The following is a 19,906-nucleotide window of genomic DNA, read 5'->3' as shown; positions in this document are numbered from 1 at the left end:
ATACTGACATGACACTTTTTATCTTATACGATGTCAACAAATAATTTCAAAAAATATAAAAAATAAAAATATTTAAAATTCAATAAAACATAAAAAGTTCATAAAAATTAAAAAAAAACATGAAGTGCAAGTGAATTGTCATTTGAGCTACTATGTTTAAAACTTTAACGTTTAGTTAGTATAAATTTGGCATTATATCTAATATATAACATAATTTTACAAAATTGAAATCTTACTCACATCAATTGATATTTTGATATAAAGAACTCGTAAAACAAATTACGTTGGAGGTTAAAGGTTAATTCACATTTTGAGATAGAGAATTGTATAATAAAATTGAGGATGATTTGTAAAGAGGGCATAAGGGGGAGAGAGAGGATCAAACGAGTGTCCAATGGGTCATGTGGCGATCCTTGGTTAGCCGACTGGTCTCCTTAAAAGTCATCGCTGGATTGGTGGTGTGGTGTTGCTCAAGTTGTAAGTGTGTAAGTGATAAATGATAGTTGTTCTCTTGAAGTAATTTTGCTTGTCAGAAATATTAGCTCGTGTGTTTCCCAAATTCTAAATGAATAGTAATTATAGCGAAAGTAGGTTAACGGAGCCGATGATACCATACTTAGGTAGGGGTATTATATATAATAGTATACACTTTTAAAATACTAACAAATTAATTATCTTCTTTTGTAATTAAAATAAAAGCTTAGTATATTTTGATGGAAGGCCAAGTGTAATCTAGATTACACAGCAGAGCAGCTATTCCAACTTCAAGCTGAGGTACTTACATTGTATATAAGAGATTAAATTGAATACATTTATTGATTATTTAATATATTGTAAAATATGTAGAAGATGAATAGTGCAAAATAGAAAATATAGTTAAAAGGTTGAGTTGAGCGTTGGCAGTGGAGTTAAATAATTATAGCGTAGAAATTCATGGTTTAGCACCTTCATCCAATATCTTATAGAAATTCTCATTTCATTAAAATTGAATTAATCGATTAAATCGGTTCGAAATCAAATAATTAATCTAAATAAATAACATTTATTATATATAATATATATATAGCTCAGCCCTAATATATAAATAATTAATATATGTAGTATTTATAATGTCTTATTTGTTGTTTTCAACTCCATTTAAAGTTTTTTTAAACTATTAAATAAAAAAGCATTAGTAATGTATTTTTTTATATGTTTTATACTTATTTTAATCAAAAAATAAAAACATATAAATTTTAGTTAACTGACCGAATTAACCGAAATATTTCAATTCGGTTAATGTATTTGAAAAAAATTTCAATTTGATTAACGGTAAAAATTTTTCATATTTCGAATAATTTAATTTAAGTATTAACCGATCCAACTGTTTTAACACTTAATAAAGAAAAGGGAACAAAGATAATTGCATTATTTCATCCAAACGTTAGTGCCTTCGAATGCAAATTCCGTCGTAACAAATTTAATTAACGTTATTTAATAAATATAATTAAGAAATTAATTTCTTGATTTTATACCATTTCAGCATTCCTTACTGCATTTTTCTATTATCATCCTCTAATTACATTTAAATGTTTTAATTTAATTAATAATAGCAAACCAAAACAAAAATATGGTATTTTTTTTTATACATAATCCTTTAACGTTGTAAATTACTTTTCCCCCTAAAATCTATATACACGTCGCACGCTTTTCTCTTTTTCTTTTAAAATTTATTTTATTTTATTATAATTTGATCCTACAATTTTCTAAAATTATAAATTAATCTATTTAACACGCGTTTTTTCAGTTTATCCTTTCTTTTAATTATAAGGTAATGGTCAAATTTTAATTTTGACCTTATATTATGTTGAAACTTAACATTAAATCTAAATATTTTAATTTTTATTTAATTTGATTCTTTTACTTTTAGAATATCACTATTTAGTATAAATAAATGATATTATTAACTACTTCAATTAAAATATTAACATTAATTATTTTAGAACACTACAATAAAAAATAATTTTATTATAACGAGTTTAAATGAATATTTTTAAGAATAAATCTTAATCAATATTTTTAATATTAATTTTACCATTATATAATTATTAATAAATATTTTTTTATTTCAAAATTTCACACCAATAAATTTATTAAAAGAAATTCTAACAGCCGTAACTATTACATCTAAATTTTTAAATTCTTCTAAATTTCTAAAACTAAACATAGAGACAGAAATTTCAAATTGACGAAATAAAAAAAAAATTAGAGCATATTACAACTTAAGATGATTATACATATTTCAAAAATATCAGTACATCACATCACATCAAATGAATGTGATTGATTGGGTAGATGCATGAATCAATCTTCATCTCAATAATTTTATATTCAAACCCTAATTGGTGAACTAATTAGAATATTGGTATCCGTTTTCTCTTTTTGTTGCCTTCCTAATTAAAATTAAATAGTAAAAAATTAATTTTGATTCTTTTTCGTACTATCAATACTTGCCTTTTTTATATGGTATCTAACATTACTAAATCTAATTTCAACAAAAACGAGTTAAATTTGATGTGAAAAGGAAAACCCCAAAAAAATGATCTTTGCTTATTGAACAACCAGAGGCTACATAAATTAGGAAGGGCCGATTCCTGTTTTTATTTGCTATTCTCAGCTTTGCTTCATCTCTGTTACACCCATGGCCTCTTCTTCAATCCAACAAGGTAACCCAGTTGACTCTCCTTTCATCCATCTTTAATTTTACATCATTATTTCTGTCTATTTTTTTCTTACTTTTTTGTTACAAAGTTTCTTCCTTTAGCTTAAAAGTTAACTTTTTGATTCTGGGTAACTGATTCTTTCTTCAAAATGCTTAAATTTATTTTTAAAAATAGAAAATGAGCTTAATTCAGCTGAAAAAAGATGTTCCTTTTAATCTTTTTTTAATTGAATTTTAGCTTAAATTGACTGTCTGAAAGAATATTTGAGTACTATTGAACATAGACAATATAGTTTTAGCTATCAAGTTCAGATCTTGTTTGATCCAAAAATACAGTTCATATCTTCATCCGTTGGAGCTTAATTAGAAAACAGAGATGAGACTTTGATGGGAATTAGGTTTCTTTTTTTTGAAAATTTTTCCTAGTTTTATTTTGAAATTATGAATTAAGATGAAGTAGTGGAAAGTGACTTAATTTTTATGATTGCTTCTTTGGTAGAAGCGGAAGAAGAAGTTAATGTTTGTTGCGTTTTTGGTTGATGGGGTTAATTATATCATTTCTATGAAGGATTATGAAAAAATTGTGGTTTGTTTAAGAATTATTGGAATTGATGATTGATTGTTTAGGTGGAGAAATGGATCTAGAGGAAGGACTAGGTACTCCACAGCCAAGTTGGAATCCAGTCATTGAAGCGTCAAAAATGCCATCCCCATCGTTGACTTCAACAGCTCCGACCCTGATCCTACCGAGTTCCGCAAAGTGTATTGATAGGATGGCGAGCAGCCTCTCCTGTTCAAGTATCAACTCGGCAACACCATCACCGTCCTCAACAGTAAAGGCCCCAGCTTTGGTCCTATCGAATTCCAGCAAGCGGATTGACAGGATGTCTAGTAGCCTCTCCAGTTCCAGTTCCGGCACTGCCGAACCCTCGGTAACACCATCACCATCATCTACAGCAACAGCCCCAGCTCTGGTGCTATCGAATTCTGGCAAGCGCATTGATCAGGCTGGCAAAAAGAAATATGTGAAGCAGGTAACAGGTCGCCATAATGACACTGAGCTGCACTTGGCAGCACAGCGTGGTGACCTGGCATCTGTAAAGCAGATTCTTGCAGATATTGATTTGCAGATGATGAGGACTGCAAGTGGGGAAGATCTCGACATGGAGGTCTCCGAGATTCAAGCAAGTGTGGTGAATGAAATAAATGAATTGGGTGAGACAGCCTTGTTTACTGCTGCTGATAAAGGATATCTTGATGTTGTCAAGGAGTTGTTAAAATACTCTAATAAAGAGACTGTGACTAAGAAGAATAAAACTGGGTTTGATCCCTTGCATATTGCTGCGAGCCAAGGGCACCATGGTAATGATCTTGAGCTTTTCGTTATGTGATTTTGCTTATGGTGATTTTCTTTTATTGGTTGTTCGAGTTCTTAAACCGTATATGTGGGCGAAGACTAGTGAACAATTTTGACTATTCTGTTACGTTAGATAGCTCAGAAAATGTAGGAAAACAAGAGGGCTAAATTAAAAAAAGAAAAAATAGGGGTTGCTTTTACTAGATTGCCTTCAACTAATGTCATCTTTAATCTATCTAGTAGTTTATTCACTTCATTAATTATTAGGGAACAGAATTTGTTAAAATCATAGGGTTAACTTCAGTATATTGATGTGCACTTGCTCGAGAAATGTTTTGAGGCACAGTATTTTGTGCCTTACTATATAACTTCCTCCGGGAACAGTCTGCTGCACCCTTATGTTATGAATGTTATTATGAGGCACTATCACTTCTCAACCTTCAGGACAACTTTCATCATTTTGTTTGTCTATGATATGGACTCTAAATAGTGAATAAATGAATGCCTGCAGTATTGATTTGCGGTAGGATGGAACACTAACCCGGGTTCTTCCTGTGCAGCTATTGTCCAAGTGCTGCTAGATCATGACCCTAGTCTGTGCCAGACTTTCGGGCCATCGAATGCGAACCCCCTTGTCTCTGCAGCTACCAAAGGGCATACGGCGGTAGTCAATGAGCTGTTATTGAGGGATGGTGGCTTGCTAGAGAGTACAAGATCAAATGGGAAAAACGCATTACATCTAGCTGCTCGACAAGGGCATGTTGATGTCGTAAAAACTTTGCTATGCAAATATCCTCAATTGGCAAGAAGAACCGACAAGAAAGGACAGACTGCATTGCACATGGCTGTTAAAGGACAGAGCTGTGAGGTTGTGAAGTTGCTTCTCGAGGCAGAAGCTGCTATTGTGATGCTTCCGGACAAGTTTGGGAACACAGCATTGCATGTAGCCACTCGGAAAAAGAGAGCTGAGGTACAAATATCCCTCGAGATTCCGGGATCTTCCCAAAAATGTATTTTGTGACATTCCAATTTCATTAGATCTAGTAAATGGTACCCATGATTTTGTATATTTTGTGACATTCCATGCAATTTTCTGTAATCGGTTTGTCTAATTGAATCTTCTGATTTCTTTGCAGATAGTAAGTGAGTTGTTGCGCCTACCCGATACAAATGTCAATGCACCCAACCGAGACCATAAAACAGCCCTAGACATAGCTGAGGGGCTTCCCCTCTCTGCAGAATCCTCGGATATAAAGAGCTGCCTTTGTCGTTGTGGTGCTCTCCGAGCTAACGAACTGAATCAACCGAGAGATGAGTTGAGGCTGACGGTGACACAAATTAAGAAAGATGTCCACACACAGCTCGAACAAACCAGAAAAACCAACAAAAATGTTCATAATATCTCGAAGGAACTCAGAAAACTCCACCGGGAAGGAATTAACAATGCCACGAATTCAGTGACTGTAGTGGCTGTTCTATTCGCAACAGTTGCTTTCGCTGCTATATTTACTGTGCCAGGAGGGGATCAAGATAGTGGAGTCGCTGTGGTGGCAAGCTCTTGTTCTTTCAAGATTTTCTTCATCTTCAATGCTATTGCTCTCTTCACGTCTTTGGCGGTTGTGGTGGTGCAAATTACGTTGGTTAGAGGTGAAACAAAAGCGGAGAAACAGGTCGTGGAAGTGATTAACAAGTTGATGTGGTTGGCTTCGGTCTGTACTTCGGTTGCTTTTATGGCCTCCTCGTATATAGTGGTTGGGCGGAAACACGAGTGGGCTGCGATTTTGGTTAGCGTGGTAGGGGGTATGGTAATGGGTGGGGTTATCGGCACCATGACTTACTATGTAGTGAAATCAAAGAGGAGTAGAAGGAAGAGGGTAAAGAATTCGAGGAGGAGTGGATCCAACTCTTGGCACCGTTCGGACGCGAGTAATTCCGAAGTTGAAGTTGATCGGATTTATGCTCTCTGATTTCGAAAACGGGAAGGGAGTCCAATTACATAGAAGATGGGATTTAAATGAGGAAGGCTTCATTTGGAATGCCGGTGTTGGTTGTTCATAAGCCGATACGAATTCAGATGTGGTGGGCCAGTCAGCATTGTGGAGGATTTTTAACTGCGCCTTGAAAATGTAGGATTAAACTGTTTTTTGGCACAAAAGGAACAATGATTCCTGAAATTAAACAAACATTTTGCGCCCAGTGGGTGTGAGTAAATATTAAAGAGAGGTAAATGGGATTGTTTTTTAAGTAGACAGCCAGGAGGTTTGTCTAGAATCTGCCACCTTTGAAAGAGTGTATAATAGCTATTTATCAAAGTTGTGGGATGTAAAAATGCATCAGTAGGAGAGCATTCTGCCTTAGGGGAAGCATCTACGTGAGCGGGAGCGAACAAAGCGGAAGCAAGAATGTCGGCTTGAGTAATAAATGCTGCAACAACCACCCCCAACTCCAACTTTTGGGTGCTCAAAATTTTCATATAGTTAAAGATATTTTTCTAATAAAAAATTCCTTTTCATAACAAAACAAATATTCGTGGTTGTAGAATATAATCTTAGTATGCTTATGCTAAATAAATTAATAGAGAAGAAATACTTTCCAAATTAAAATTATTTAAAGGAGGCTGCTGGAACGCATAAAATAATCTGACGAATTAAAATATGTATTCAGAAAATAATTAATAATACATGTTTAATTAAAAACTAAAAGAGAGTTATTAGATAGGGTTTCATGTATTGACAATAATTAGCTTTATATCCTTGCCGACATACTTAGAAAAACAACTCTATTTACAAAAATGTATTAGTTTATGATTTTGTTTAGTTATATTAGAGTTGAGTGACTTGAATTTTTATTAAAATAAAATATAGTGGTAAAATAAAATAAAATAAAATAAAATAAAATAAAAGTAAAATTCATATAGAACTATATTTCTTTTATTTGACATTAATTAGAATAATGTTTTTCAACCTTTAAATAGATGTAGTTGAAACTCCTCTTGTATCATTCGAATTTCAACATTAGTGAATTTCCTTCTCCTTGCTCGTGGTTTTTTTTTCGAAAGAATTTCTACGTAAAATCTGTGTGTTCTTATTTTTCTTTATTTTTGCTTTGCGATCGTTCTATATTGTCATTATCGATGTTCAGTTTTTACAAACTAGTATCAAGAGCTTTTCGAGTTGCTTGTCTCGATCACGGTAATGGCGACACTGAAGTATAATATTTCGTTGTTGGATCGCAACACTAGATTAACGTTATGGAAGATAAAGATGCAGACAATTCTTGTGCAGATGGATTTGAAGGATGTCCTACTAGGGATAGATAAGATACCTTCGACATTGACGGAGGAAAAGAAGAAGCGTAAAGATCGAAACGCTTTGACACAATTACATCTGCATCTGTCAAATGAAATTTTACAGGACGTGATGAAGGAGAAGACCACTGCTGCTTTATGGGCAAAGCTGCAGTAGCTATGCATGTCGAAAACTCTAATTAGCAAGTTGCATATGAAGCAGCGTCTTTATGCTTCATTTGAAGGAAGATGCATCTATGCACGAACACTTAACTGTGTTTAAATAAATTCTCTCAGATCTAAAGGCCATAGAGGTTCGGTATGATAAAAATATTTAAGGTTAATTCTACTTTATTCGTTGCCACCGTTTTATTCAACATTTAGAGATACGATTTTTTATAGTTGTGAATCTCTCATAGTTGATGAAGTCTATGCTTCATTAACCTCGTATGACAAGATGAAACATCTTGTGGTTAGATCTGACTCTCAGGGAAAGAGTCTCGTTGTTCATGAGAGACAAGAACAAAATACTGGTGGTAATCGTGGAAGGACACAAGAACGAAATTCTTACAGTAAATCTAAGGTTAGATCGAGATCTTTAAACAAAGGTAAAACCTATAACTTCTGTAGGAAGAAAGGGAACATTAAATCTGAGTGCTATAAGTTACAGAACAAGATCAAAAGGGAGGCTACGAATCAAAAGGGAAAACAACTAGAACAATCCGGTGAAGCTGATGTTGTAGAAGACTACAGCAATGGTGAACTCCTAGTTGCTTCTGTCAACAACTCTAAAGTGAGCGATGAGTGAATCCTCGATTCTAGTTGCACCTTCTATATGAGTCATAATTGGGATTAGTTTACAACATATGAAACAGTTTCTAAAGGTGTTGTTTTGATGGAAATAATGCTTCATGTAAAATCACAAATATTGACACGATCAAAATTAAGATGTTTGATGGAGTCGTCAGAACACTTAGTGGCTTACGACATGTACCAGAATTGAAGATGAGTTTGATTTCGTTGAGGATTTCGTTGAGTACTCTTGATTCAAAAGGGCACAAGTACATAGTTGAAAGTGGGGTTTTGAAGATTAGCAAGGGTTCCCTCGTTGTGATGAAAGGGCAGAGAAAGACTACCAAGTTATATGTTTTGCAAGGTTCTACTGTTACTAGTGATGCAGCCATCGCTTTCTCTTCCTTGTCAAAAGATGATGTTACTAGACTTTGGCATATGCATCTAGGGAATATGAGTGAGAACGACATGACAAAATTAAGAAAAATAGAACTTCTTGATGGACAAGGCATTAGCAAACTAAAGTTTTGTGAACACTACATTTTTGGGAAGTAAAAGAGTGCTCGTCACCAGAGGAATCCATAACATGAAAGGAATGTTGGATTATTCATCCTGATCTTTGGGGACCATTTAGAGTGCTTTCGAAAGGTGTCGTTAATTATATGCTGACGATTATTGATGATTTTTTCAGAAAAGTTTGGGCATTCTTTTTAAAGTAGAAAAGTGATGTGTTTTTCGTACTTAAGATTTGAAAAACTATGATCAAGAAGTAAAAAGAAAAACAGATAAAACATCTCCGCACAGATGATGGCTTGGAATTCTGTTCTGATGTGTTTAATGAATTGTAAAAATTAGAAGGGATCGTGAGACACTTGACAGTTCATCATACTCCACAGTAAAACGGCGTTGCAGAACGAATGAATAGAAAAATCATGAAAAAGGTTCGATGTATGTTGTCGAATGCTTATTTACCAAAGTCGTTTTAGGCTGAAGTAACCTCTACTGCATTTTTTGATTAGCCAGTCTCCTTCCATTACCAATAAGAAAAAGACTCCGCAAGAGGTATGGTCTGATAATCTTGCTAATTATTCTGATTTGAAGATTTTTGGGTGTCCCGCGTATGCTCATGTTGATAATGGAAAATTTAAGCCTAGATCTATTAAATGTGTTTTTCTTAGTTATAAGGTAGGTGTTAAAGGGTATAAGATATGGTGTCCTGAAATGAGGAAAGTTGTAATTAGTAAAGATGATATTTTTAATGAAACTACTATGCTACCTAACTTACCTCTTAAAGACTCTTCCAATAAAGACTAGTAAAGTTCAAACACACATGTGAAGTAGGTGGAGCTTCAGATTGATCTAAGATCTACAACAGTGTCTACTTCTCAGGTTAAAACAAAAACTCAGAATAGAGTTGCTTCTTCACCACAGTTACCACCATAATATTTTATTTTCAAGAATAGACCTAAAAGAGAAATTAAACCTCCAAAAAGGTACGTCAAGGCTGATCCTACTTATTCAGAGGCAGTTAGCTGTGAAAATTCAGGAAAATGGATGTTTTCCATGCAAGAAGAGATGGAATCACTCCATAAGAATAGAACATGAGACCTAGTGAAGCTCCCTAAGGGTAAAAAGGCTGTTCGTTGTAAATGGGTGTTCAAGAAAAAAGAAGAGACTCTAGGAGTTGAAGAACCCAGATATAAAGCAAGACTAGTTGCAAAAGGTTACAGTTAGATTCTAGGTGTAGACTTCACATATGTGTTTCCTCCAGTTGTTAAGCATAGTTTGATTCGAGTCTTGTTTGGTGTAAACTCAAAATTATATAGGGTTTTTCTATATATTTTTACCACCTTTTTACTTAATTATTATGCTTATCTCGAGTAATTATTAGTGAAATAAATGAATTTTACTTAATTAGTAATTTTAGACATGAATTTGGAAAGTATGTGCAATTATGCTTAATTACATGATTTTCATACATATTTTATATTAAATCATGTTAATTTATTAATGTATGTATTTTCACTATGTAGGTAGGCTATTAGAGACATGATTTAAATAAATAAAATATGGTCATGCACAAATTATCCATGTGGACGACAAGACCGTGTAATTTTGGGCATGGGGTTGACTACTTAACCCAGTAAAGAATGTGATAAAAGATGGACATGTCTACTAAGTAGACCTGTCCATGGGCCGGGTCGGGCCGTGTTCGGGCCGGGCCTATAAAAAATTTTAGCCCGTTTACTAGGCCCAGGCCCGAAATATGGGCCTAAGATTTTGCCCAGGCCCGGTCAGGAGAAAAAATATGGGGCCCGAGCCCGGCCCGACCCATTTTTAATTAAAATTAAAATTATTTTTTTAATAAAATTAAAACTAATTGTTATTAAAATTAATTGTTAGTAAAATTATCAAATTATTAATTGTTAATTGTATTAATTGTTGTAATAAAATCTAACATTTGATTAGTAAATTTATCAAATTATTAATTGTATTAATTGTATTAATTGTTGTAATAAAATCTAACATTTGATTAGTAAATTTATCAAATTATTAATTGTATTAATTGTATTAATTGTTGTAACAAAATCTAACATTTGATTAGTAAAACAAACTTGATGTTTTATTATTATTATTTTATAACACTAGTCAAGGAAATGAAAGTAAATAAACTTAAAATAAAAAACTATTATATTTTAAAAATAAATATATATATATATAATATTTTTGGGCCGGGCCGAGCCGGGCCCGGGCCAAAAAAACTTGCCCGAGGCTTGGCCCATCTTTTAAACGGGCCTAAATTTTTGCCCAAGCCCATATTTCGGACCTATATTTTTACCCAAACCCTTCCATATTTTGGGCGGGCCGTCGGGCCGGGCGGCCATGGACAGTCTACTACTAAGGTATTGGACTGAAAAAACCGTCCAATAAGGGGAATTAAAAGCCCAATTTCGGAACTTGATGTTGGCTGCCCAAAATTTGTTTTGGGATATTTAATTGAAGGTCCCTACAGTTGGAAAATAATCAAAATTCAGTCCAACAACTTCTCTGTTGAAATCGTCCACTCTATAGCTATTTTTAGCTTGAAATTCGAATTCAAATTAAGAAGACTTGGTCATCCCTTTTCCTTAAAGCATGGTCGATCACATAAGAGAGGGAAGGAAGGAAATTTAAACCTACTTTTAGTAAACTTAAACCTTTATCTTCACCTATAAGTACCTTGCTATTCATCACTTTTCCATCATCCCTCATCACTCAACATTCATCTCTCACTCATATTAGTTTTCTCTCAATTTTTTTCCCTTTTTCCCTTGCATAGCCGCCCATCCCCTCTCTATTCTTTAGCCTTAAAAGCTTTTCAAAGGCACTTTTTAGTCAGCTACCTTCTAAACCCTTAGCAAAAGAAGCTTTAATCAAAACGGAGGAGTGCTTTAGTCAGAATAGAACCGAAAGACTGCTAAACTGAGTAGAGTTGAGCACATCAATTAGAATAGATCCGAAAGGTTGCTGAACTGAGTAAACTCTTTCCTCTTTTCATTTATTTTAAACATGTTTACTTTGTATTTTATGTTTTTGACATCAACTATGAAGTTTTAATTCCTATCTGCTAGGATGATTATATTAATTTAATGAGATTTATTTAATTCATGTTAACATATTTTGTGCCTCGGTCGATTATGTTTTCAATTAATATCATGATGTATTTCATTCATACCTGATTGGGTGCACTCAGATTAGCTGAGCGATCTTAACTAGACAACGACTAGTAGACGCATAATTGAAAAGTGCAATGCTTAATTTAGGTCATTAAAATCGACTAAGTTAAGGTTCATAACATCTTTAGATAGTTTTATTATCTTGCATGGTTTTTAGATTTATGTAATTAAACTATTGCAAACATAAATATCCCTGTAACCTTGCATAATTGCTAAGGAATCCTTAGTCTAATATGATCAGTAACATGCATATTTAACTAAATAAAACATCCGAGAGGACTTAATTTGGTTTCCAAACCCATAAAAGCTCAAGTTGCCATGGAAGTAATTCTGAACATGTTAGCATGATGAAAGTAAGTTGATTTTACAATTGGTTACATTTGGTATTGTGGCCATGTATGATTTGGAGCTTGAGTAGTTAGATGTAAAAACAGCGTTCTTGCATGGAGAACTTAAGAAAGATATTAACATGCAACAACTAGAGGGTTTTACAATCCTAGAAAATAAGAACTATGCTTGCTTGTTGAAAAAGTCCCTTTATGGTCTGAAATAGTCACCAAGGCAGTGGTATAAGAGGTTTGATTCATTTATGACTACTCATGATTCCAAAAGAAGCAGTTTTGACAGTTGTGTTTATTTTAAGAAAAACAATGATAGTTCATTTGTATATCTACTCCTTTATGTTGATAACATGTTGATAGCAGTCAAAGATAAAGGAGAGATAAGAAAGGTAAAAGCCTAACTTAGTAAAGAATTTGAAATAAAAGATTTGGGAGCAGTAAAAAAGATACTTGGGATGGAGATTCTCAGAGATAAAAAAGCATGTAAATTGTACCTAAGTCAGAAAGGGTACATTGAGAAAGTTCTTTATTAGTTCAATATGCAAAGTGCGAAGCCTGTTAGTACTCCATTAACAGCCCACTTCAGACTTTCATCGGCTTTGTCTCCGTGATTAGATGATGGGATTGACTACATGTCACATGTTCTATATTCTAGTGTAGTGGGATCTCTTATGTATGTTATGGTTTGCTTACATCCAAATTTATCATATGTAGTTAGTGCAGTTAGTAAATACATGGCTAATCCTGATAAACAACAATAGAAAGCAATTCAGTGGATTTTTATATACTTACGAAGTACTACTGATGTTTGCTTGCAGTTTAGAAAAACTAGAGATGGAGTCATTGAGTATGTTGATTCTGATTTTACTGGAGACCTTGATAAAAAAGATCATTCACAGGGTATGTCTTTACTATTGGGGGTTGGACAATCATTTTCAAAGCCACTTTGTAAACTACAGTTGCTTTGTCTACTACTCACGTTGAGTACATAGCGATTAATAAGGCTTGTAAAGAAGATATTTGGTTAAAGGGACTCTTTGGTGAACTCAGTAAAGACCTTTAGATCAATACAGTGTTTTGTGATAGTTAGAATGTCATCTTCCTTACGAAAAATCAAATGTTTTATGAGAGAACAAAGCACATTGATGTTCAATATCATTTTGGGAATGATATTATTGCTCGTGGAGATATTTTTGAGAGCAAAGTTAGTACTTATGAAAATCCTGTAGATATGATGACTAAGTCATTTCCTATAACCAAGTTTGAGTATTGCTTGGGCTTGGTTGATGTTCATTGTTGAAGAATACCCCTTAAGGGGTTTCATGGAAGAGGTGGAGAACTTGTTCATTGAGATTTCGAGGTGAAGAACTTGTTCGTTGAGAACTTGTGTCAAGGTGGAGATTGTTAGCGTTGAGTGACCAAATCCTTATTAAAATAAAATACAGTGGTAAGATAAAATAAAAGTAAAGTAAAATCCATATAGAATTATAATTCTTTTGTTTGACATTGAATAGAATAATATTTTTCAACATTTCTACACTTCATCTATTTGACATTGATTAGAATAAGCTTTTTTAACCTTTAAATAGATATAGCTGAAACTCCTCTTGTATCATTCGAATTTCAACATTAGTGAATTTTCTTCTCTTCTGCCTGTGGTTTTTCCCCGAAAGGGTTTCCATGTAAAATATGTGTGTTCTTATTTTTCTTTCTTTTTACTTTGCGATTGTTTTATATTGTCATTATCGACGTTCAGTTTTACAGGTTAAATTTTACTATTACTTCTAATGCTTTACAAAAGTTGTGAAGTTAGTTCATGTACTTTAATTTGGTCATTTTTTATCCTTGTATTTTTCAAAATTTAAAATTTTAGTTCTCACCAAACAATAACTGTTAAATTCATTAAGTTAAGCTCTTCTATTTCGTAAATCTGATGTGGCAAACATATTATCATACGTGTAATGTCATGTCGAGCTTGTTATTTTCACGAAAAATCTAGTTAGTGAATTAACAACTATCATTAATGTCAAAATTGATAATTCAAAAGTTGAAAAATATAGGGAATTAGAATGACCCAATTAGAGAATATCTCAACAAAAAAATATTTTCAATACAAATTTTAGATGAAATAACCAAAATGCCCTTATGTGGAAAATTTGCATTTTAGCCCCTTTTTTACCACTTATTACATTTCCTTCACAACAAATTTGACACTTATCAAATTAAACCTTCATAAATCATATTTTCTCTCTACTATATGTCCATGGATGGTTAAAATTACACTTATTCCCTTTCAACAGTGAAAATGGAAAAGTTGCAAGTTGGTCATTATACTTCCCAATCTCTTCAAATTTAGTCCAAAAGTGATTTCCATTGTACTAATTCATATTTCAAGTCATTCTCATGCCAAATAATCATCAATACCTCATATTTTCTCGATTTGCTCAAAATGCATTTGTCCTCCAACTTCTCAAAATTTACAATTTGGTCAGTTTTCCACATTTTGACATTTGCAATTTTCTACATCAATTTCTATATTCAATATCAATTTAATTCCTTATGAATTCTCTTTATCTTACTCATTTCCACATTTTCCTAAAAGTTCATTGAACATGATCTCAAAACAGTACCAAATATTGTATAGGAAATTTTGGGGCGTTACAAGTCAAATTATGGTAAAAATAAAACCTATTATATGAGGCTTTGCCTTGTTGGCTTTAACTTTTTAGATACTACCTGCAATCTCTAATGGACATTTGGTAACGCAAAGATTTTCTAGGGCTGTAAGATTGTTTGTCCCCTATGTGTTTCGTTTATAGAGTTTTTTATATGTCGATCGTTAAGCAGTGACCTTCCTCGACACTAACTATTAAAATATTTGGCATGTGCCTGAGCATGAACTTTTTAGATTTCATCACTTTTTACAATCTTGTACGCCATCTCGTAGAGGGAGGATAATCTAGTAGGTGGCTTACTGATTAAATCATACTTCAAAAATTCGTAGCTTGTACTTGACACGAATGCTTGGATAGTGAAGTCATCTGACACCCCCATTTGTTATCATTGTCACAACATTAAACCTGTAGATCAATTCTCAAAGGGTTTCATCTTCTTTTTTTTGGTTGACATGAGATAATTTGTAGATTGTTGCAGTATCTTGTTAGCCAAGAATCTGCTTGTAAACAAATCGACTAATGCTCAAATGCTCAAATGCTCAAATAGAGTTTTTTTAAAGTGATAAATACCAAACATTAGCAGAGTCCTTAAGAGTAATGGAAAATGCTCAACATTTAACTTTATCTAATGTACTAAAAATGTTCATGTAATTGTTGTAGTATTCCAAATAGCCTTGTAGGTTACCACGACCACCATAATTCACCTTGGGAAACTTGAACGTTTGGGGTACGTGGTGTAAAAACACTTTTGATGCTAAGGATTCGTTTGAATAATTCTAGGGTAAGTCGACTGATTCACCTTTGTAGAATTCTTCAAAAGTATCCTTTCTTCAAATGTATTCTCATTCTCATAGCGAATCTGTTCTTGCCACTGGTTCACCACATAATTTTCATGTCGCAGTCTATGTTGTCCTTCATGAGATGATTGTACAGTCTTATCTTCCTACTCTCGAGGACTCTGTTGCTAACCATTCTTAGTGGCTCTTAGCTCTTCAATAACCTTTTCATTTTTTTCATTCTTTTGATCTATTTGGCACTGGCGTTTATATTTCTCTTGGAAAAGTCTTTGTCGTTCTTGGTTGATTCTTTATTGTGATGACAACTACTCCTCGAGCACCTTTATTTTTTCCTACATTTTTTTAAACTGTTGGGAGCTTGAGTGAATATTTTAAGAGGTTTGGTTACTTTGTGAGGCATTGGAGTGACTTTAGGGATATTGGTTGTAATACCAAAATAGTGGAAACTGATAATATATGCGTATAATGGATTCTAGGTTGTTTTCCTAGTGCTAGTTTAGGATTGGTCTTGGGTGGATTTCTTATGGGTTTTACTTTTCAAGATGGGGATTCACCTCCCTAACGCCAAAGGCATCTGAAGCTTGTGAGCCATGAACGTCCACGCTCACTGTACCAATTGTTGATACTAAGAATTAACAATGTGGAGAGCCATCACTAGGTTAAAGGTGTCATGTGAGAAGAGTGAAAAAGAGAGATTGTTTAAGGGAAAAAGAGATAAGGAGTTTTTTCATATCCTCATTTTCTATTAAGGTGAGAAGGATTTCATATGAGACGTTTGGAATGTCACGTGTTGACATCTTGAAACATTCCATACCTGACCCGATCGCCGGGTCTGAGTTACTGGATGCCACATTTGTTTTCGAAGCAACTATGATCTCAATACAATTTAATGTAACAATTTATACATATTATTTTATTCAATACTTCATTATAACATGTTATATAATCAATTCCGAGGTTAAAATAAGCTTACGGAAGCTCTTTTAATCACTTGAGGTTCAATAAGGACCAAAATAAAAAAATTCAAACTATGGGGTTAATTTCATGACTTTGGGGGGTTCCAGGTTGCGAGGTAACTCACTGTCCATTTCTCGTCATGAAATTAAGGACCCAACGGCGCGACGAGATATTTTGCTTTCACAAGGTCCATATGATGCTGATTCACAATCACCTAAACAATTTACCAATTACAACATTTGAATCATTCTTACCATATTATACCATTTACATACATAATGTACAACTAGATGTGCTCATGGGTCGGACCAGGAAAAAAATTTCGGCCCGAATCCTAGGCCCGGACCTGACCCGGCCAGAAATATGGGCCTGAGATTTTGTCCAGGCCCAGCCCGGAAAAAAATTCCTAAGCCCGAGCTCGGCCCGGCGCTACCTATTTTTTAATAAAACACTAAAAATTTATTTTAAAAATAAAAAATTTAAAAAAAGTATTTTAGTATTTTTAAAATATTTTAAAATTAAAAAATTAAAAATATATATTTATTATATTTAGGCCGGGCCAGGTTGGGCCCGAGCCTTAAAAGCAGTGCCCGAGGCCCGGCACGTTTTCTAAACGGGCCTCATTTTTTTGCCTAAGCCCATATTTCGGGCCTATATTTTTACCCAAACCCTCCCATATTTCGGGCCGGGCCGCCCGGCCCATGAGCACCTCTATGTACAACCAAATGCTTAATTCAAGTTAACATTAGCTACTGATGTTCCAAAGTGACCATTTATGATACAAAAGTGACTCAAAACATAGGTACATGCCATCTACCGAGAACATAAGGAAACTTTATAAACTTGTTGAGTCGAAAGCTACGGATTGGATGCTAAATCACTTCTCGGGACTTTAAGATCCACCCAAACTTCATTAGTTAATGGACTAATTTAGCAATTACACTTATTTGCTTTGATGGTTGGTGAAGGATGATGTATGTTTCCACAAAGTTAAGTTAAACATACTTATCTTTCAATAATTAAAGATTAATAATGCTGCTAATTGAGGCTAATTAATAGTTAAACTTGGTATAAAAAGAAAAATAAAAAGGAAATGAAAGACACACTCTCTTTCTGCCCAAAACCAATTCAAAGAAGAGGAAATAGGGTTTCCATTTTCCAAGCTTAGGTCTTTCAATTTCTAAGGCAATTTAAGTCATTTTCTTGTAATTTTTATGTCTTTGAGATCCTGGGAGCTTGATTTAGCTAACCCGTGGATCAATTTGTAAAACTGTTAAAGTTTACAAAAGTTTCCATTGTTGAATCTTGAAATTTTTGCTACTAAATTGATAGGTTTTGAGCTTAGCTATGAAAAGGGACTAGTTTGTAAAGAAAAATGAGTAATTTTGAACATAGGGACTTAAGTGTAATAATTTCAATTTTAGCATAACATTTCTATAAATATAGGTTGTTGAGGTCTGTAGAAGGATGAGATTGAGATTGGTTTTAAAATCGAAGCTCAAATTTCAAATTTATAACAATTTCGATTTTAGGGACTAAATTGAATAAAATGAAAAACTTTAGGGAATATCTGATCAATGGAATTGAACAGATATATAGTTTAGTATGTTGTTAAATGATGTTTTGAATTGATAATTGAATTATATTATGGTTTAGATCGAGATTTAAACCAATCAGAGGATATTCACAAAAAAGGAAAAATTATGGATTAGTCCCTAACACCTTTTCAGTTTTCACTTTTTCCAGGTAAGTTCATATAGAACTTATTATGTTAATTTAATTATTTAAAAATTATAATATCTTGCTTTTTAGTTGAATTGTTGTGGAAATGTTAAGTTGTAACACTACGTGGATTAAATTGCAAAGTATGTAATATAGAACATTTTTTAATAAATATGTGGCGATTGATGGTTATGAAATATTTATATAGTAAAGCGATGTGTATAAATGATTATATTAGAGAGATCAAAATGAAAGTATATAGAACAATGCCATGAGAATTTAGTAAATGTTACAATACGAATAGCAAACTCGTTACCGTTTTAAAGGAATTGGGTGCTAATCAGGGACTACTTTATCAATGGTTAAGATCTAGTATATGTTGTGTATTTTCTACAGCTTGTATGAGTAACATCATATAGAGTTAACATAACAATCCTGACCTACAACTTATGAGAGAAGACCCAAATGATACATATTGGGTACTGGTTAGGGAATTAGTTATCGATGACTGAGATCCAACATATGTTGCAGGTTCTCTACAGCTTGTGTGAGCAAACCTGAGTTATACAACTTGTGTGAGCAAATTATATGTTATCGCTTGTGTGAGCAATTCAATCCTGAATATCTGAAACTAAATTATCATAGTTCTCCGGCAAAGATATAGACAAATTGATAAAAGAAATGGTTGAAAAATCTAATAAGAAACTTGGTTGACATGGTTTTAATATCGTATCAGTTGAAATGGTATAGCACTATATGGTATATATATGTGATCTAAACACTTTGAGATTATTGTACTAATATGTAAATTTCATGATGGTTTTGTGAAATTGTACAAATAGTTTTACAGATATCAAAGGATTATAACGTTACGCATATTTGAATTCCTATTGATTAAATGATATAATACTTAGGTAATTTTAGTTAAATATCATATGAACTTACTAAGTACTTGATATACTTACTGTTGATTTGACTTATTGTAGATTTCTAACCGTGGAGTATGATGGTTAGATCACTTTGGAGCTCACACTATCCATCTCTCGTTTTGGTAGCCTTTTAATCATTTTGACTCAATTATATGTGGTATGTACTTAGGAGTGTCAAGTTGTTTGTAATGTTAAACATGTTTGAGGCATAGTTGATTTTGAGCACTTATGATGATGTTAATTTGCCCATGTTTAAAGTATTGGTATATTAATATGCATATATGGATATGTATTTATAATGAGTTTGGAATGCTTGATTTAACTTGTTGTTTTGAATGGATAAGTGATATGACATGGTATAAATAGGTGGAATGGTTTGGATTGATTCATGTATCTTTGTTGCGAATTGTTGCCAATTGTGGCATATTGGTTGAGATGTTCAAAAATATGTTCAAATGGTGTGTTTAGTATGAATTTGATATGTTTGGAGCAGGTATAGGTTGTGTTTAATGCACCCCTTTGGCTATTTTGAAAGATGATATGAAATAAGTGTTAAATGACCTTAAAATACCAAAAACAGGATTCACATCGCAACATTGTATGGTGATCATCCCGACGAGAAAAGGCTTGTAA

The 19,906-nt window shown here is 33.3% G+C and overlaps 1 protein-coding gene across 1 annotated transcript; it reads left to right on the top strand.

Annotated features, from left to right (window-relative positions):
• Positions 1–2,365: 2,365 nt before the first annotated feature.
• On the top strand, positions 2,366–6,298 carry LOC107926077 (ankyrin repeat-containing protein ITN1). The gene is made up of 4 exons (XM_016856870.2): positions 2,366–2,705; positions 3,329–4,063; positions 4,619–5,028; positions 5,195–6,298. The coding sequence occupies exons 1-4, from the start codon at positions 2,681–2,683 to the stop codon at positions 6,023–6,025; spliced, it is 2,001 nt and encodes a 666-aa protein (XP_016712359.1). The 5' UTR covers positions 2,366–2,680; the 3' UTR covers positions 6,026–6,298.
• Positions 6,299–19,906: the final 13,608 nt, after the last annotated feature.

This window comes from Gossypium hirsutum, chromosome D04 (assembly GCF_007990345.1).
Source record: "Gossypium hirsutum isolate 1008001.06 chromosome D04, Gossypium_hirsutum_v2.1, whole genome shotgun sequence".
In the NCBI taxonomy this organism is placed as follows: domain Eukaryota; kingdom Viridiplantae; phylum Streptophyta; class Magnoliopsida; order Malvales; family Malvaceae; genus Gossypium; species Gossypium hirsutum.
This window is presented reverse-complemented; position numbering and strand designations above follow the sequence as displayed.